We start from the raw sequence: 21,004 nt of genomic DNA on the forward strand, positions 1-21,004 counted from the left end.
CAGCCCGAGCCGCGGCAGCCGCAGCGGGATGGAGGCAGCTCGCACCGAGCACCCCGCAGGCTGGCCCGGGGCGCCTCTCACCCGGACAGGGCTCCTGCTCCTGTCGACGTGGGTCCTGGCCGGCGCCGAGATCACTTGGGGCGCGACGGGCGGTCCTGGGCGCCCCGCGGCCCCGGCTTCGCGGCCGCCGGCGCTGCTTCCTCTCTTTCCGCGGGCTGTGGCAAGCCAGTGGCCAGAGGAGCTGGCGACGGCGCGGAGAGGCGCCGCACTGGGGCGCGGGCCCGGACCTGAGCCGCTGTCCCAGCCGGGCGGCGGTAGCGGCGGAAAGAAGCAGGGAGAAGGCGGGGGACCGTCTCCTGCAGGCGCACGGTGGGGACAAGGCACCCCGGCTCCGGGCAAGCCTGCCGGCGCGAGGAGGAGTCGCCGGGCGCAGCCCCCCAGTACTCTGGAACGCGGGGACGCCCGGGCCACTGCCTTGTCCGATGGTTCCAAAGGAAGCCGCCTTCCGGCCAAGGGTCTCCGGGAGGAGGTGAAGGCGCCGCGGGCCGGGGGGGCGGCGGCTGAAGAGCTCCGGCTGCCCAGCACATCGTTCGCGCTGACCGGGGACTCGGCCCACAATCAAGCCATGGTGCACTGGTCGGGACACAACAGCAGCGTGAGTACCCGCCGGACCACTGTCTCCCGACAGCGGGGCAGAATGGGGGGTGGGCGGGCGGGGACGAAGGACAGAGAGTTGCTCGAGGGTCGTGGTAGAGGCGGGGGCGCCCTGGCTTGGAGAGGGAACTGGTTCATTCGGCTTTCTCCACGCCCCCAACAGGTTAGCAGAGTTTGTTGTAAGATGGTGTGTACGTTTGTTTGCGGGAGACCCTAGGTTTGGGGCAGCCCGGAGGGGAGAGGTGGGAAGAAGTGTCTTAAAGATGAGAAGGGAAGGGGTCTGTGGTCCCTTTCCCTGGTACACGGCTTGGAGAGTCAATTTTCCCGTCGGGCGCTTGAATTCGTGGGTGAGGACGCAGTCTAAATTGGCTAAGGATCCGCTGGGCAGACTGACGGATGCCTGCAACTGCCGAGCCTCCCCCCATTCTCCCCTCCAATCCCGGGAAAGGGAAACCGGGAGTTCTGCTGGTCTTGGGGCCGCTGCTTTCCGCTCCGGGCTCACTTTCTTCCAGCCCCGGGGGAGGCTGCGCCTAGTTCACCCAAGCCCCGGACTTCACGTAACAGAGCCCCCCTTCAAAACCCAGGCGGCTGCCTGGAAAGCTGTAGGAGAGGCAGTAAAAAAGTTTAAAGCGTGAAGTGAAATTCAACACCCATTCCGCGCCCCTCACCCTTGCGCAAGCAAAGGCACATCTAAGTCCCTTAGCAAAACAATCGCCTCGGCCGCTGCGTCCTCCATCACAAACAGCTCCCGGAGTGGAGTTGGGTCCCTGTGTGTTCTGCGCCCCTCTCCACTCCTTTCTCTCCGCTGCCAGGTTCCCCTGAGAGCAGCTGCACCGACAGGTGGCACCCTTGAGTTTCCACTCCAGCGGCCCCAGCGCTGACCGCCCCGCGTCGGGCTTGGAGCTGGGGGGCCCCGGGCAGCTGCTGCAGTCCGCAGACCGTGCTCGGAGGGGCTCCCCGATCCCCGCCGCTCGCCCGGGCCCAGCGCCTTTTGGCCGGGCCAAGAAACGGTGGCGGACGCGCTCTCCGGCGGATGGGGGTGGGGTGGGGACGGCTGCCGGAGATCTACCCCTCTGCCCTCCTGTACACGGTCCCCACTTTCAGCCAGCTTGGGGAAAATCCTTTCCGCATCTCTGCCTCTTAAGGATCAAATCGGAACCCGGCGTAGGGCAGAGTCTGGAGGGTGATAGATATCTGTATAGGCAGCTTTGGGGAACTCATTTGATGGGAAAGCCCCCTCATGTCTGTCTTTATAACTGGCATTAAAAATTTTCTGGGAAATTCTCACCTTATTTTAAAGGGGCTCTGGGGTGTCACAGGGGTGAGGAGTGAATAACAGGAAAGCCTGGGGTCCGCAGAATGCAGCACATTGGCGCTGCCCAGAACAGGGTTTCTGGTTCTCAGCGACATGGGCAGGCAGTCCACCCCAGGTAGGGATGCGGGGTTGGAAGGATATGTACGGTCTGGCTCCCCAGCGGCTCTGTGGCTGCCTTCATCTGCCTCTGGTGAGGACCCCCGTAGCTTCGTAGCTTCTGAGTGCGCAACTCTGGGCACAGGGGGTGGGCATCGCAGGCCTTGGCAGGGCTAGGTGATTGAAGACTTGGAAGTCTCCAGAGGGACAGAGGGAGAGGGGGAGAGAGAGGTAATTCTCTGACAGCAGGGGGTGTGAATCTCAACTTCATTTTAGTTTGATAATGAGGAATTGTGTGTGTGTGTGTGTGTGTGTGTGTGTGTGTGGTCGTTCATGCTCATACTCCTAGAGGAAGATGAACAGGATGTGTGGAAGTAAATGTATCTCTAGGAGGAGGAGGTGCTGTCCTCACATATCTATGACTGTATTACTGCCACATTTGGACAGTATAAATTCACAATGCCTAAAGAGTTTTCTTATGTCTCTGCTTTTACTTGAAGAATCCTGTGTGTGTGTGTGTGTGTGTGTGTGTGTGTGTGTGTGTGTGTTGACTTGTCCCCTGAAGATGGAATTTGAGGGAGACCACTTTTTGCAAATAGTAGTTACCTCTGCCTGTCTTCAATGCAGTTGTGCAGAAGAGGAAGTGAGGTGGCAAGTCTAGCCCTATGCCTCCTGGGGAAATGGCTCGTAGTTGAGTTGAAAGAGGGGCAGAAGCCCTGGGGAATGGACCAGTTGGCCTTGGAGACCTTAGTGACAGCAATGAGATTCGGGCAGTCCACAAACAGCCCACAGGATGCTTATTGGTTGTGTTCTTGGCCAGTCTTAACTGTCCAAGCAAAGGACGTGGCAACACACCTGGGTGCATGGACCCCATCCTGTCCTTTCTTTCTGGTGGGGAGAGGTACTGCTTCTTTAGCTCCTGGGCTTTAACTTTTAGGACCACACTGTGTAGGCAGTATCAGTGAGAAAGGCTTCACTGAGTATCAGATCTGTGCTGCTCTGAGGGAAGAGGGGGAAGTATGTTAACATGGTTTTCTCTCTTTGAGAGACTCTAAGGAAACTACCCCTATAAGAGAAACTGGGAAACTGGCCTCTGTAACATTATCAGGCTGGTTTTGTCCCCCAATCCCCATTCCTGAAGGCAGCAAAAGAAGATGCTCCAAGTAAAAGCCAGGGTGAGGAGTGAGTGGGATGATGAAGTTTCTGGAAGCTTCCTTCATCATTGGTTTCAAAATGGAGAGAGATATTCTAGCATCAGGCTCTTTTGACGTGAAAAGGGAGTTCCATCTTGCCTCTGATAACCGAAGTATTAAACATGTTCTTTTCTGAGAAGACCACCAGTTTAAGTGTGAATACACTGGGGTTTCTGCTCTCCTCCAAGTGCCTTTGGTGGACCTCATTACTTGACATGAATTCCCTTTTGGGGAAAGTTTTCAGTCACCCCATGTAACTGAGATCAAACTCCAGTCTGACAGTTGGCAGTCAGGCATGCAGAACTGGACACGCTCCACTCTATTTGTCCATGCGCCTAGGGACACGGGTGCAGAAGGAGATCCTGTGGTCAGTTGACTTGGGGGGCAAAGGAGGAAGTGCCCAGCAGGCTTGAACTAGAAGGTGTCAGGAAGGGCTGGAGTCTGGGTCTCCCTCTGACCCTTACTACCCTGCCCAGGAGTTTCTGGTGAGAGATGAGTGGACTTGGGCTTGGAGCCTCTACACTGGAGGGGCATTTGCAGCCCTCTCTCTCTGGCAGGCAGTCTCCAGCTGGATTCCTGGTGATTAATGGGTAAGAGAGTGTTTCACAAACACCCAGAGGGAGCTCCATCCCCGCAGCTTGCAGGGAAACAGAAAAGCACATCATTCTGCTCTTCTTCAAATGAAGGAAGATGCCTCCTGCTTGTTCAGTGAATTGGCGAATGGCTCTGGAGACTAGAAGGTTGTAAATGTGACAGTCCACTTCTCTGTGCCCCCTCCTCCTTGGAGTAACCCCTGATGGGGACCCCCCATGCATGATGCCAAGGTGAGAAGGTTGCATTCTCCCTTGGATGACCCCCATTCTTTTCCAGCAGCGACTTGCAGCTTGCTGCCCCTGCAGTGTATCTGGTTGAAATGACTTGCCAGAGAGTAGTTTTCAGTTAATGTGCCCAGCACTGCACTTTGGTGTAGAGAAGCAGGGAATGCTGGTAATTCCAGGTCCCTCCAAATAACCCTTTCCTGAGCCCGCGAAGGGGTGGAACACACAGATGTTCCCAGATGGGATGTCATACCTTTAACTAATTCAGCTGGAGTGTGTTCTAAAATATTTACTCCTAATGTGCAAAATAGTGACAGCTTTGATCAGATTAATTGTATTTCACTCACTGGAGCAGCTAATTGTGGCTCTCAAACAGATTTTTCAAATAGCTTTTGGCTGGATTGTCTTGCCTTCATCGTCCCTGCTCACAGCCTTGTGTCACAATATCTTAATGCATTTTGCCTTCTCAGAGGCTTAATAAAGAAGCCTGCCACAGAAGCCATTCTTCAGGGGTTTGCCAAAAAGAATCTGTTTTTAATTAATATTACAAGGGGAGCCTCTCCTTTGAGCTGGAGCTGGGGAATGCAGTGGAACATCACAGCCCTAATTGCTCCCAGGCTGGCCTGGGGTTGGGGGTGGGGTGGAGAGAGGAGGGGGCTGGACACAGGCTATTTGTCTCTATTTGTCTGCTCTGCGTTTCCTCTGATGGGTAGGTTACAGGGTGTGATTTGCTTCTCAGATCCTGCAGTGATTTCCAAGGTGAGCAGAATTTGCAAACTCCTTAATTGGGAGGCCTGATTTAATGATTGCAGAAATGCAGTGGTTGGAACTTGCTTTGCACTTGGCAAAGAAGAAGTGCTGGGAAGTGGCTTCCCCAATTGAGTTGGATTTAAGAGAAACGGTGGTGGGGGTGGGGCGGGGGGGTGGAGCTCCAGTGGCAAGAAGGCTGAGGGGGCGGGGCAGAAGGGAGAACTGCTTTTTCCTTGGCCTGTGTAAATCTGTTATTGTCACTGGGGAATTTTGGAACCGGATGGTATGTGGGCTCTGAATCATTTCATAAGGAGCAGAGGGCTGCAACAATGCCAGACGGGCTGAGATGGGAAGATGCCTCTGAAGGCCCTGTTTATCCAAGGCTAGGTGCACCTGAGGTCTGTGGGCTTGACTCACCTGTTGATTTCCTGCTTTCTTTGGCCCCTTGGCTGGCCTGAGACACTTTTCTTATAGAGGGAAAAGATTGAAGGATGATTTTTCAGCCAGCTTAGGAGGCGGAGAAGAGAGAATGTAGTGTCAGTGGGCCACCTTGGGTAAGCGGAACAGACACTGGGAAATGGATGGAAGATGGTAACCGTCTTTGCCCCCTGGTATGAGGAGGGTCTGGATGGTGCTCTGTTTTGCTGGCAGTGAGTGGAGATATGAGAGCTCTGTCTCACATGCAGGAAGGACTCAGCCATGTTTGACCAAGCGGGTGAAGAGTGACCAGCCTCAAGTCTTACTGAGCAGAAGCTATAAAGGAATTAGAAGTTCTTTTCCCTTGGGATATCAGTGATTTCTTTCCCAGGTTTTTCATAACTGGACAGCGATGGTAACCACAGGTATTTCATCCAGTATGTCTACATTATGGCTGCAGTGCCTTCACCTTCTTGCATAAGAATCCAAAGTCCTTTAACCTGGCACTTGGGGCCCTTCACTTTGTATACCTGGGTCTACTTTTCCACTTCTCTGTTCCCTGATGGATTTCTTCACTAGCCAAGGGAACCCCTTCCCTGTCCCAAGCCCCTTCTCGACTCTGAGCCTTTGCTCTTGCGGTCTTCCCCACTTACAGTACCCTTCTTACTCAGTTGAAATGCATCTGTTATTCACAGCTCTAATCAAGATTCAAATGCAGTGTCTCTATAGAACTTTTGTTAAAAGTATTTGTTTCCCTTTTTCCTGTTTGTAGAATGTAAGACTGCATCACCCATTTGATCGTGAGTACTTTATTTTTAATCTTGTATCATTTTGTGAGTGTTTTCAAGGTGATGGATGAGGGATGAAGTAACAACATCACCTCCCCCACCCCTCGGTGTGAGTTTTGCTTTTCTCCTTGTGGGACGGGACACACAGTGCTTGTCACATAGCTCAGTATGTACTTACTGAACTGACCCCCTCAGGTGGATGGTACCTTAGCAGTGTGGAGAGGACGGGCTAACACTGTCTCTTAGTAGCACTGAGTTAATATACCTGGTTTATTGTTTCATATGTGACTTTTAACACCGTATTTGGAAGATCTCTACCCCACTTAGTAAGAAGAGAGAAATAGGGGCTAGGCAACATTCCTGGCTTCTTCTTCTTTGACTTCAGAGATCAGATGGACTCACAGGAGATAGCCGACCACTGGCTGTGTGTTTCCTATGTGTGTGGCAGCATTCTGGGCACTGTGGGATTGGTAGGGGTGTGATGGAGGGAGAGACAAATAAGGATAAGACAGCATTTGCCTCAGGGTTCTTCCAGTATGCTTCGGAGATGAGACTGCTGTTCTGTAAAGTTAAATAACACACGACAGCAAGCTGGAAGCCATGGGGGTGATACGTGGCTAATCGTCATGCAGTTGTTTCGGGCTGTGAGCTCAGGGGAGAGAAGGTCACTGTGGGAGATACTACGGCATTGAGACTCACAGAATGTCAAGGCGGAAAACGGATGTGGGAACTATTTTCATCAAATCACTCAGCATAGAGATGAGGGATGTGAAGCTCAGACAGAAACATGGCATCCTATGTCTGGACTCTCTACTGTTCATTTTCTCTGTATAGCCATCCCCTACTCACTCCCAGGTTTCTCCTTGGGTTTACAGACCATTTTTCGTCCAAGAGGATTATGCATTTTCACTCAGGGGAGGTAGGATGCTGCCGATTTTATAGGTAGGACAGATAGAGGCCTAGGATGGTTATACACGAGGCTCACGATTAGATTCCTCCCTCTGGTTCCCTGTGTTCTACATCCAGCCTGCCCACCCAGTGAGGTATCTACAGACAATAAATACCAAGCTCCTCAATGTTGGACAATGTGTGTCTTACCAAGCATTGTTAATGGGGGCCTCTTGTGAGTCACCTCATTATTCGAGTTAGTGAGTGAATCAAGCCTGGTTGCATCACCAGGAACACTTTGCTCATTTATTTTGATCAGTGTAGTTTGGGCTTAATTATTTATGGAAATGCTTTTCTTTATAGTACACTAATAAATGTGTTGTAGTAAATTTGGAAAAAGTAATGGAGTCTAAGAACTTCAGGATTGCACAAATAGCTTTCTGCTAATAGTTCCTTGGTGGGGAGCAGAGGAAACCATCCCTAGTGGGTTGATCAGAGGGCCCTATGGCACAGTGGGGTCAACCATACAGGACTGGTGGCCAGCAAAACTGCCCGCTGCTATGTAGGGGCCTGTTACTTGGCACACACGGGAACCTAGTTTAGGGGAAGAAGTGGAAATAGAGCCATATAGGGTAATCAAGGATCCTGTTAGATTGTGGATTGTGGGATTGTTTGGTTTGGGTGTGAATTCATGCTTGTGGAGTGTATCCATCCTGAATGCAATCTTCTTTAGAGCTTGTTGGGGTCAGCCATATTGTAAATAGTTAGGAGCATGCATTCTGAAACAAGGTGCCTGGGTTCAAATCCTGCCTCGGTCTCTTAATAGTGGTTGACCTTGGGCAAGTTGTTAGGCTTTCTTTGTTATTTGCACATCTATTAGAGGAGAGTGATAATAATAGTACATTTGATATTGGGCTGGTGTAAGGATTAATGAGATAGTGCACATGGCAAAGTGCTTAGAAGAAGTGCTGGACCTGGGGCAAGCCCTGTGGAGACCTTAGTTGCTTGATTGTTATTTTTATCTTGGAAAGGGCTTTCCCTTCACTTTCAGATGGAAACATTGAGGCAGAGGAAGGAGGTACTTGCTCCAAGTTTTCCAGTGAGCTAATGGCAAAGCCCTTAGGCCAGAGCCCTAGGGGAGATGCTCATCTCAGGCACCTCCCATTCTCAGCCAGATGAGCCTTTGCGATCTCTCTCTCTTCTGTGTTGTGCTGAGATAGACAGTGAAAGAGATAGACAAGGGAAAGAGATAGACAAGGAAATGACTGGGGACCTTGAAATTCCTACTCCGAATTTGTAATAGAAATGGTTAGAATCCGACAGTTAGAATAAGGTTAAAGATTACCCTAATTAAAAGCTTTCATGTTGGACAGTTTTGGGGGGAATTTCATTGAAGCATTAAGGCAGGCATCCAGAAAGGTGGAGAATAGCTTCTCTTGGCTTGGGCATCCATAATTCTACTTCACAGCTAATCTTGGAAGACTTCTAGAAGGAAGTGAGTAAATGGAATGTGTAATGTCAGGGAAGTAGGAGAAGAGCAAGCTGCTGGGGCTGGTGGGCAAGTGGAACCTGTAGTGACAAAGTCTCATCTACATGGAAGCCATGGGATGGACTTGATGTTCCAGCTTTGCTTCTCCTCTTGGTCTCCCAGCTCTCTCTGCTTTGTGCCTAGTGTAAAATGGGACTAGCCACGATGAGAGCTATCTGCAGAGTATCTGCAGCCTCTTTCCCAGAAACATCACCCTGGCTAAACCCACTATTAATTTTGTAGTGATTTATAACCATCGAGGTACAGGCTTGTATTCCCTTTTTGCCTGCACCCTCTACACCAAGAATGGAACCCGAGATCCCTACACAGACACTAGAGGGAGTGTTGCCCTGGGAAAGAAGTGAAAATAAATAGGATGAAATAATAAAAAAAAATGCTGCACAAGGAATTGTTTCCAAGGAGGGAAGAGGAGAAATAGCATCCTGTAGGTACATTGTGTGTGGCATCATTTGGTGGCCCCTAGACGGGTATTGATTGACAACAGGGCAGTTCAGTCCTGGTGAGGTTGATCATTCAGCCTCTTTCTGCAAAAAAAGGAAATGGATGTTTTGTTCAAATACATCCATTCTGCAGTCCTTTCGATCCATTAATGACCCAGCTAAGACTCTAGAAGTAAATTCAGCAGGAAGTGGTACTCAGGCTTGGTTCTCCTGTCTCCTGCATTTTCCTCCCTTTGCACCTCTTCACTTCCTGTGCACGGTGCATGGTCAGTAGACGCTTATTGAGTTGAATGTAATAAACACTTTCTTAAATACTTAGAACTGCCTGGGTAAAGAATGAGTATCTTGCTACCCATGCATCCTCTTCTTGCTGCCCCTGGGTCTGGGCTCTACACCCCTGGGCATGTCCATGCCCTCTCACTGGTACTGAGATCCCACATGCCTGATTCAGGGCTTTCCAAGTCTTTTTGGCATCTCTGGTGAGGTAGGCAGTTTCTCTTCCAGATGGTTAGAGTCAGGTTAAAGATTAGACTGCTGCAACAGAAATGAACCTTTTCTTTTTAAAATCTGTTCTCAGTGGGAGATGGGGAACGATTACTGAATTGAACATTTTTTTCAGGGCTAGAAAGTAGCTCAAGCTGCTATATCTGAGTGTGATTACATGTAGTGGAGGAACTTGCTACAATAAGAGTTTTGAGACCTTAAAACTGGAGATGCAGAGAAATTTGTTTTCCAGGGTGGTGGCAGGTAGAGGAAGCTATTTTTAGAGGCAAAAAAGTTGCTCATATCACTGTGTTGCTGTCAGTGTTACTCATACTTGAAAGTGAACTTTTGACTGGAAGTTTCTCAAAATTCTGAGATGTCTTTTGGGTTATGAGAAGATGCCCAAGCAATAGTGACTTTGAAGAGATGTCTAAGCCTCAGTTTCACTGGCTGTAAAAGTTGAACCTGTGGGTTGTTGGTATGCACACACACACTACACAAACACACCCTCATTGTAAATCTCCTCATGTGTATATAAGTATATATATGAATATGTATGAACGTGCATGTATATGTATGGTGCGTGTACCTATGTGTGTGTGTGTGTGTGTGTGTGTGTGTGTGTGTGTGTGTATGTATATATCTAAAGGAAGTCATTGTAAGAAATTGACAGACACTATAAATGGGGACTAAGAAGTCTTGAATCTGTAGTTGGGAAGCTGGGACCCAGCTGTAGTTTTAGTCTGAATCTGAGTCTGAGGGTAAGAGAAGACCAGTGTCCTAGATTGAAGATAGGCAAAGAGAAAGAATTATTTCTCACTCAGCATTTTTGTTCTAATTAGCCCTTCATAGCTTGGATGAGGGCACTCACACTGGGAGGGCAATGTGCTTTACTCAGTCCACTGATTCAGATATTAACCTCATCCAGAAACACCCTCACAGACACACCCAAAGTAATGTTTGACCAAATATATGCATACTCCATGGCCTGGTCAAACTGACCATCACAACAAGCCAGGAATTTTCCTCCTACTCTTTTAAAAGCCTTTTCCGGGCCTTCCCATGGTCCATTTTGGGTGTGGGGAGGGAGATGAAGTCCCTGCCCCTACTTCTGAGAAGTCGTCCTTTGAGTTGGCACCTTCCGGAAGAAAGGAGCCAGATCTATATTGAGTGGCAGGAACATGGTGCTGGGATTTGAGAAGGGGACACACACTATCAAATTAACGTTCACTGTCATTTCTCAAGGCTAAGGGCCCTACCTCACTTAGGACCTGTGGTTGGTCCTCACAATACGTAATAGAGAGGCTTCCTAAAATTTTGACCTCTATTGGTGGCAGATGATCTGCCTGGGAATGGGTGCAATTCCTCTTTTTCTTAGACTTTGTCAGGATTTGGGCAGGGAGCAGTTAGCTTTCCTTTCTAAGCTCTCATCAGTGAGGGGCATCCTAATAAGTTGGAGAGAATATTGGCCTGGGAGCTGAGATTTGTAGATTTGGGTTTCTGATGTACAGTAACAACTTTTAGCAGGTCACCATTTCTTAGGTGTAAGGGAATGAAAACTTCAGTGTATGTCTATGAATAAGAATTGTTTTTAAAGGGGTACATTTGTAAGGAGAGGGTCTAGGATGACGATAAAAATACTGAAAAATGCTTTTTTTCAAGCATGCATAAATTTGGTCTTACCTAAGCACACGTGCCATTCATTCATTCATTCATTCATTTTTTTCATTCATTTCATTGCTGAGTGATACTAATTAAGTTATTGAATATTCTGGGGTTCAACTTCTTTATCTATAAAATGGAAAAGTTGCATAAATTGATGCAGGCCCATCTCAGCATAAAGTAGGTGTGATACTAGGTCAGTCATTTCCTTATGTGTGAAATGGGGACAATTTCATTTGCTCCCTTTATGACACAGTTAAATAATGACACGATGCACCCAGAAGCATTTTTTAAAGACTGCTCCTCAGAGCAATATGAACAGGGCTGGTATGAACTCAAGGTGGTAGTTCACCTTACCTCTCCTTTATTCTTTAAGTGGCTGGAGGTCCTTACATAACAGAGTTGAGACCATGTCCAGCAACCACTTTGTTTTGCCTTCTCCCAGCACACATGGAACACTTCCATTAGCACACATACCATGGTGTTAACAACCTCAGGCTTCTTATTCCAGGCACGATGTACAATTTATTTCAAGTCACATCTGATATAATAAAATTCTCAGATGGGAATGTAATTTGGATGTTTAAAAAAACATTTCTTCCAGGACTTGACCTGTATTGATTGCTCGGCCTTATTCCTTTCGGATAATATGAAGTATTTGGGGAGCATCTGCTATACTGCCTAGTGATGCAAACTAGACACCCCCAAAGTGTATAGTCTTCTTGTGTGTGGGAAAACATTAGGAACAGAGAAGATGGGCGATACTTAAGAAATTCATTGGGTGTAATCTAGAGCACAGTGAATGGAAACTAATAAAATGCTCAGAATATTATGCTTGTTTTTATTATCTACAACAAAGTAGGGTGGTTGACAATGCTCGGGACTAAATCTGTGTGACTTGATGAGAAGTATTCAAGCTTTGAGATTAGGTAGGTGGTTTTATGCTGTGACAGTTGCTCTAAATTCTGCCATATTAGTTTTGGCTGTAATATTGTACTGGTCTTTGGTTTTTTTCTTGAGTTTCTAATTGTTTCATCTTCCTCACAGACAGAAGAAACCATCTGTTTCTTCATCATTGTGCCAAGATATTCCAGCTTCTTAATTGTATTATTGGATATTCTAATTTGTACTGATTTCTTTCTAGGTCTGTCTTCCTGTTCTCATCTTACTATTTCTATTCTACTCCTGGGTTCATTACTTCTGTTTATTTTGGGGGGTGGGGTAGTGTGGCTCCATTCCTCTTTTTTTGGGCTGATTTTCATTTTTCTGTGGTTTATCCTCAGGTGTTCTTTTGTAGAGAGGGAATGGGAATGTCCAGGATTATTCCTGTGTCTTGACATAAATATCGTTATATTGCTTTTAATTCTCAAGAAATCCTGCTTGGATGATAAATTACATGGTCTCTAAAATTTATTTGCCTTTAGCATTGGCTTGATAGTTCATCTGGACATGGAAATCTAGGGTAAAAAAATTTTCCCTTGGGTCTTTGAAGTACTTAGAGTACTTGCTGGTTTTGTATTTTCTGCTATATTTGTTTTTCTTTTTATTATTATTATTATTATTATTATTATTAATTATTATTTTAAATAGTTTATTGTCAAATTGGTTTCCATGTAACACCCAGGGCTCTTCCCCACAAGTGCCCTCCTCCATCACCACTGCCTCTTTTCCCCCTTCCCCTCCCCCTTCAACACTCCTTTCATTTTCAGTATTCAATAGTCTCTCAAGTTTTGCATCCCTCTCTCTCCCCAACTCTCTGTCCCTCTTCCCCTCCCCATGGTCCTCCATTAGGTTTCTCCTGTTCTCCTGTTAGATGTTTGAGTGCAAACATATGGTATCTGTCCTTTTCCACCTGACTTATTTCGCTTAGCATGACACCCTCGAGGTCCATCCACTTTCCTACAAATGGCCAGATTTCATTCTTTCTCATTGCCATGTAATACTCCATTGTGTGTGTGTGTGTGTGTGTATGTATGTATATATATATATATATATATACATACATACACACCACATCTTCTTGATCCATTCATCAGGTGATGGACATTTAGGCTCTTTCCATGTTTTGGCTATTGTTGACATTGCTGCTATGAACACTGGGGTACATGTGCTCCTATGCATCAGCACTTCTGTATCCCTTGGGTAAATCCCTAGCAGTGCTATTGCATAGGGGAGTTCTATCGATGGTTTTTTGAGGAGTCTCCACACTGTTTTCCAGAGCGGCTGCACCAGTTTACATTCCCACCAACAGTGTAGGAAGGTGCCCGTCTCTCCACACCCTCGCCAGCATCTATAGTCTCTTGATTTGTTCATTTTAGCCACTCTAACTGGCGTGAGGTGGTATCTCAGTGTAGTTTTGATTTGTGTTTCCCTGATGATGAGTGATGTTGAGCATCATTTCATGTGCCTATAGGCCATCTGGATGTCCTCTTTGGAGAAGTGTCTGTTTATGTCTTCTGCCCATTTCTTCACTGGGTTATTTGTTTTGTGGGTGTGGAGTTTGGTGAGTTTCTTGTAGATTTTGGATACTAGCTCTTTATCTGATATGTCATTTGCAACTATCTTCTGCTATATTTGGATTATATGTATCCCTCTCCTACTTAGGAGTAATTAGGGCAGGGAAAGGAGGTGTCTAGCATGGGCCACCTGTGGCTTTGTTCAGGTCATTGATGCACAACCCTTTAAGTAGACCTGATGCATTACAACCAGATTTATTTGAGATCAGCAGCATGGTGTGGGAAATTAAACTCTACCGAACAGCTCGCCGTAGATGCTCATTATTTGAATAACTTTTATATGAATCTCAGCCAAAAAGAGTAGTTTTAGCTATTTGTCATTTAAAAAATGTAAGATAACTTTTGAAAACGTTATCAATATTCAACAGATATTTGTGGAGTACCTGCTAGATGCCAGGCCCTGCTGGACTCTGAGTATATAATGGTGATCAGTGCTCTGAAAGAGAGGTTCATGACATTATCAAAGATCACACTAGGCACATTTAACTTGGAGAGGGCAGAGAGGCAGAAGCAGATGAGCTGAGATCTCAAATATGCACAGGGTTAATTAGGTGAAGAGGAGAAGGCAGAGTGTTCTGGGCATGGAGCTTCTGAGACATGAGGGAAGAAAGTATCTGAAAGGGACAGAGAGAAGGACAGAGAGAGAGGGTTTGTGGGCTGGAGACTGGTGACAGATGAAGCTAGACAGACAGGGATGGGTAGGGCCTTATGGATCCAGGGGGAGGAGTTTATTCTCCATCTTAAGAGCAAAGGGGTAAGCCATTGTGAGGCTTTAAAGTAGGAGAGTCATATAATTAAATTTTCATTCAGTAAAACCACTCTGATCACCCTATGGGTTAGACAGGGAAAGGAGACCAGACTGTCACTGTAGCTATAGAGGGTGATAGCTTGGGTGGTGGCAGTGGAGGTGGGTGAGGAGAAGCCAACTGAAGAAGTATTTCACAGTCGTAGTTGATTGTATTGTTGGTTTCTCTGTATAATTCTTCCCCCCTCCCTGTAACCCCTCTTGTGGTGGGCCCTGGTAGTACCCTTTCTCTGGGGGTGGGGCATTCCTTCTCCACCTCCGAACTTTGGGTTTGGCCTTGTGATGCACTTTGGTCAATAGAAGTGCCAATTCTAAGCTTAGTTAGCAAGAGGCATCAGGTGTACACTCGCTATGTTGGGCCTCTGCATACGGGGACATACCCAGGTTAGCTTGCTGGTCCTAGGAGAGAGGACAAGTCATACGCAGCCACTTGCAGCCAAGCCCAGCCTATATCAGCCCTGCCCAGCCAAGAGCAGCGGCACTGCCCAGCTGAACACAGTAGTGTCAGCCAACTTCTAGCTGCCCTGTATATTTATGAGCATAAATGATTATTGTGAGAATAAGTGGTTGAGATTTGAGTGGTTTGTTCCCCAGCATTTGTGCAGCAAAAGTTAACTGATAGAGCAGGTAGAATCAACAGAACTTGATGGATTGGATGTAGCAAATTTCTGGGAACATAACTAGAGTATAAAGTGAGGCTCACCTGTATTTCAAGGTCATTAGCCTCCTACATGCTCAGGGCTATACTTAGGTGTGTCTGTGGTGGTTTCCTGTCCCTCACCTCTCTTTGTAATTCATGGCTTTTTCCGGAGCTGAATGAGGTAGGTCAGAATTCATGGTCCAAGAGAATTAATCTTCCCCCCTTTTTCCTTCTCACTCTTTCCAGCAGCCTGCTCAGATTCTAGTAGAGCGTTGGAGCTGAGCGGTTCTCAGGTCCCTCAACAGAAGCCTTCAAGCCCTAACACTCAGTGTGTTCTTGTTAGTTGAAGTCAGTTTCTGCTTTAGCTGTGAAGATGGGATTTCATTCCAAGTGGGGAGAAATGTGGGGCCAGGGATTTTCTTGGTCTTGACTGATTATTTAAAATATATTAGTTCTGATAAAATATTTAGCTTTTAAACAAGAAATTTAATATAGGGAATTGTGTTTTATTTATTAATTGCAGTTGCAGGGAGATTGGTAGGAGTTGCGCTAAAGTGCACTGTTGTGATTTTGCAAAGTATAGTAATTACTGTAATATTTTGTTGAATTATTAATATCTACTATGCCTGCAGGAACATGAGCTTCTGCAGTCAAATTCATTTCAAGATTGCCTTTCCCCCCTGGTTTTCTGTTTTGTGTTTTCTTCTCTTTCTTGTGCACTTATGAATTTTTTAAGAAATGGAGTTGGCGGGGCAGGGTTGATTATATGGTGTGAAACACCATTGTTACACCTTGTAACTGAATGTAGTCAGGCAGGAGAGAAAACCTGTGGTTCCTTGATGGTCTCTTGCCTCAGCCAAGCCCGTTTGCAGTACCAGACTGCTGAAAGGAGCATGTCTGGGAAGAAAGCACCCACCAATGTGCCTTTTCAGGAGCTGTGATGAGGAGAGAAAATGGCGGGGAGGCCATGTGGGTGCATACATGTTATGTGTGCACGTCTCTGAGCATGTAGAGCTGATCTTTCTAGTAGGTGGAGTTGGCAGGAATTTGGGTGTATGTGTTCAAATGGCACTAGCCTCTCTTAGTAATTGTTTCAGCAACTATTCCATACTGTCTGTTATGTCCTCAAATAAGACCATTGTGGACGATGATGGTACTGACGATGATGGTGATAAGCTTAGGTGTATGGAAGGGCTCGTGCCGTGGTAGGACTCCAGATCCACCCAGAGAGCTCATGTAGGAGTGTCCCTTTGGTTGTGATTAAATTGACATTGGAAGACCAGCTTTCATACCACCATCTCCCAGCTTTACGAAATGGCCCCAGTCAGTCAATAACTGAGACTCAAATTCCCTTATCTGTTTTATAGTTGTAGGAATCAGAATGCAATCATACATTTGAAAGGGTGTTATAAACTATACATTTCTAGACATATTCAAGGGAATGCCTCTGCTATTAGATCGTAGGCAAAGTTGCTTGCACTTGTGGTGTGATTTTTGAGGGGAAGCAGGAAGTACTCTCTGCTTGCATTTTGTTTTTGTTTTTGCTAGAAAAACTTCACAATTCGAGAGTTATTCCTTTGGGTTAAACATTATCTTCTCCAAGATCCTCTTAAAATATCAGTAATTGAGAGACGGTATTTTGGAGCTGGAAGGAACAAATAATGATCTAACCAGATCCTTTTCCAGATGTGGAAAGTGTGGTCTGGTGAGACTGTGGAGTGATCAGATTCACCAAGATGGTGGAACCACCCTCACCAGTGTCCATCTCCCTGACTCCTAGTCCAGTGTTCTTCCCATAGCACCCTGATGCTATTCCATTTAACATTAAGGCCTCAATACAGTCGAAGGCTTTTTTCACAGAAGGTAGCCTCGGGCAGAATGAATACGTTGGGTGACTTTGAGAGACAGAGGGGAGGGGAAGCTCTAGGTGGCATAGTTGTGCTTGGTTCAGTCAGGTGGACCTCACTCCTCCTCTGACTGGCTCTGTCACGTGGGGAAGGTTACTTTTCTGAACCCCAGCTCTCTGTTTTATAAAACTGGGATTATAATCCCTATTTTACATGGCTGTTGTGAGGATTTAGTGAATTTGAAAGGCTTGGCAAGGTTCCTGCCCAGCGGTGGAGAATACTGGAAGGTGCTTTTTGGATGATAAGAGGTTCTGAAGGTTAGCGTGGTCTATCTCATAGTAGGTCTCCTCCTGAAATCCATTTTTCCTACTGTGAGGGTGTGTGTGAAGGGCAGGGGGATGTCGCATCATCCAACACTACGATTTCCCTTTTCCAGGATGGAGGAGGAGGGGCCTATAGGATGTCCACTGGAGGAAAGCCCTGTAATGGTCAGAGGGATGAACCATGACTTACCAGTGGCCCTCCCTTTCTCTTTAATCTCAGACAGCACAGATCCAGCCCCATTTAAATATCCTTGGAAAGGGGTGGGGACTGCAATAGGTGAGAATGAGCATCTTCGAAGAACAGCAGGTGTCTCTGAAGAAGAGGCAAACATGTTTGCATCCACATACTGCCCAGTTCTGTGTTCTTATGGGGCTCCTCTTCCTGGTTTAGGTTTCCAGTGTGGTTTCCTGAATCCCTTGTGAGCTGGGTGGGACCCATTGCTTCTTGTGGATTTATGGCAAGTAAGGCAGGGCTCTAACAAATGGAACGAGGATGGCATTTCCTGACACAGAAGGACACCTGAAACACCCCAGAGCCTGTGTCAACTTTCAGGCCTGGGGGATGGGCCAGTGTCTTTCTCAAAGTGAAAGAAAGAAAGAAAGGGGCTAGGGAAGTGGGTTCAGTTCCCCTCTCTGGTTCTTTGCCTCCCCTCTGCCCAGCACCCTCCTCTGTCTTCCTCCTCCTCGCCCTGGGAAAAGGTTCTAACATCAGCCCTGTACTGCTTCAGTTCCCTCTCCTGTGGCCTTTTCATTTTATTCCCTTTTTTCCCAGCCTTACTGAGGCATAATTGAAGACTACAAATTGCATATATTTAAGTGTACAATGTGATGTTTTGACATGTGTATACATTGTGAAATGATTACCACAATCACACTAACATATCATCACCTCATATAGTTACCATGTGTTTTTTTTCTTTTTCTTTTTTTCTTTTTTTCGGTGGTGAGAACCCTTAAGATCTATTCTCTTAGCAAATTTCGAGTATGTAATATAGTATTATTAACTACAGTCACTACGATGTACATTAGATATCCAGGACTTATTCATCCTGCATAATTGAAACTTTGAACTCTTTGACCAACCTCTCCTCTTTCTCCTACCTCCTAGCCCCTGGTGGCCACCTTCCTGCTCTCTCCTTCTATGAATTTGATTCTGCATGTGAGATCACACAGTATTCTGCATGTGAGATCACACAGTATTTGTCTTTCTGCCTCTGCGTTATTTTACTTAGTATCATGTCCTCCAGGTTAATCCACATTGTTACAAATGACAGGATTTCCTTTCTTTTTAAGGCTGGGCCATATAACATTTTGTGCATATATATATATATATATATATATATATATATATATATACCACATTTCCTTTATCCATCCATCCTTTGATGGACACTTAGGTTGATGAAATATCATATTGTGGATAAGCTGCACTGAACATAGGAGTGCAGATAACTCTTTGAGATGCTGACTTCATTTCCTTGGTACCCCTAGAAGGTATTTTAGGAGGGTGGCAGCAGGGAGAGAGTGCCGTCTCTGGCCAGAGATGCTTGTTTCCTTTCTGACCCCTCCCTGAGCCTCAGAACACCACTAGGAGATGAGAGAGAGGACCCTGACCGAAGGCTGGCTTCCATCTCTCTGGTGGTCACATGTTTCTAATACTGGGTTTTCTTTGGGTAAGGAGGCAGGGAATTGGGGAGCACTCTACTGTCTGCCTGTCCTTCTTCAATCTTATGTATTTATTTTAAAAAATACATAACATAGCAGGGGCGCCTGGGTGGCTGAGTTGTGTGAGCATCTGATTCCTGATTTTGGCTCAGGTCATGATCCCAGGGTCGTGGGATCTAGCCCCGTTTCAGGCTTCTCACTGTGTGTGGAGCCTGCTTGGGATTCTCTTTCTCCCCCCATCTGCTGCTTTCCCCTGCTTGTGTGCTCTCTTTCTCTTAAAAAGAAAATACATATGCACACACATATATATACATATGTATGTATGTATGTAACATATAACATTTGCCATTTGGGCCACTTTGAAGTGGCATTGATTATGCTCACACTGCATAATCATCAAGCAGCATCAGCACTGTTCCTCTCCAGAGCTTTCTCACTGCCCAGACTGTTTATGATCAGTGATTTCCCATGGCTCTGAATTCTCTTCATCAGCATCTGAGCAGGTAAGGGGCTTCCAGTTTGTTCCTCGATTCTGCCTTCTCCTACCCCATCCCTAACCTCTCTTCTCCTTTCCTCCACCACAGGGGTCTGGGTGTTGGGGATGAGGAGAAGGCTTGTAATATTCAGGGCTGAGAAATGGGCTGCATTTCCATCCCCCCCCCCTTGCCCGCATCATGTTCCATGTTCTTCATTTATGAAAATAATCATGTTTCTTGCTCCCAGAGATCTGTGCCTTCTTCTTCCCTCAACTTGTCCTCTCAGCATGGGTGTGGTATGCCAGATCACGGACAGGCTGAATGGGTATGTCCAGTGCAATCTTGTACTTGGGACTTTGTCTCAGTGAAGCCTTTTTTATGGGAGACTTGTTTCTATGCAGCTGAGATTGGAAACAAATACGCTCCATAGTTGAATGGTTATGGGCTGTGTTTATTATTATCTTTGTCATTATAAGTAGTGAATAATGATGAGTTATGTATTGTGTGGGCAATTTTATGTATTTACAAATAATATATATCATCCTGCAATAGTTCAGAACACATTGTGAGCAACTTCCTAATTGTGCTTCAGTGCTGTGGCATATGCCAAACAAAGAGCAATTCAGATTTGATCTGGTCTTTTGGGAACTTGAAATCTAAGATGAGTACATGTAACTAGAGAGAGAGAGATGGAAATGTTAAACCAACAATGACACACAGAGTAAAACCTTTGGAGGAGGCAATCTAATTTCCCAAGGGTCTACAACATATATCAGGTGGGTGTGTTGGGTGTGTTGTATGTGCTGTCTCAGTTCCCTATTGCCAATCAGCTACAAGTTAGGGCTTACAGATGAGGAAACCATGATGAAGAGAGGTTGCATAGATTGCCAGGGTCACATGGCTAATAAGCTACAGAGTAAGTAATGAAACAGAAGACCATGCCCTTTGGAAATGTCAGGTCATCAGGTCTGCTATATTAGTGACCTAGAAATCAGGGAGTTATAGAGTTTGGGTGTGGGGATGGACTGAGAGAACCAGAGTGAATGGCTGGGTAGAGGTGAGGAGATGGGCTTTTATTTCATTCTAGAATGATGTAATTTTGTAAAAATCACAGACAACATTTAGTGTATTCTCCTTGTGTGCCAGGGGCTGAGCTGTTACCTCTGTGTATAGCATCTCATTTAATCCTAACCTTTCTGAAGCATCTACTATTATGAGCCTCATTGGAAGGATGAGCAAAGAAAGGCACCGAGGTGTTGCATACCTGGCCCAGGTGACACAGCGGCTGAGTGACAGAGCCACAGCTCCTGTGTGGGCAGGGCTCACTTGAGAGCTCCTTGCAGGCAGGGCCAGAGCGCCTCTTTGCAATCTGCTTCCCCACCTAGTCCTAGCAAGGCGGGTGAGGCCCCAGGATTGTGAGGTTTGCCTACTGGTCCCCTCAGAGCTAAGATGGATTTCCAACCCCTGGACCTTTGCCCAATGAGACCCTTCTGCTGTTCTCTAGCAGCTCTCACTGAGCATTTGTTCTTAAGTTCTGGTGTTCCCGGGCCAGGAGCAAGAGGAATGAAGACTCAGAGGTGAGAAGTAACAGGGTGTGTGTGGGAACCAGTAGGGAGAGGGATGAGGTGAGGCCAGATTATGCATGTCCCACTGGCTTTATTTTTGTTCACAGTGGGTGA

The 21,004-nt window shown here is 46.5% G+C and overlaps 1 protein-coding gene across 1 annotated transcript in view; it reads left to right on the forward strand.

The window, feature by feature from the left end:
* Positions 1-28: 28 nt before the first annotated feature.
* The window catches only part of SORCS3 (sortilin related VPS10 domain containing receptor 3), a 585,972-nt gene continuing 564,996 nt past the window's right edge, over positions 29-21,004 (forward strand). The window contains exon 1 of the mRNA XM_029932551.1: positions 29-655. Within this exon, the coding sequence (XP_029788411.1) occupies positions 29-655 (627 nt within the window). The remainder of the gene's footprint in view (positions 656-21,004) is intronic.

Source organism: Suricata suricatta, chromosome 2 (genome assembly GCF_006229205.1).
Source record: "Suricata suricatta isolate VVHF042 chromosome 2, meerkat_22Aug2017_6uvM2_HiC, whole genome shotgun sequence".
Classification (NCBI taxonomy): domain Eukaryota; kingdom Metazoa; phylum Chordata; class Mammalia; order Carnivora; family Herpestidae; genus Suricata; species Suricata suricatta.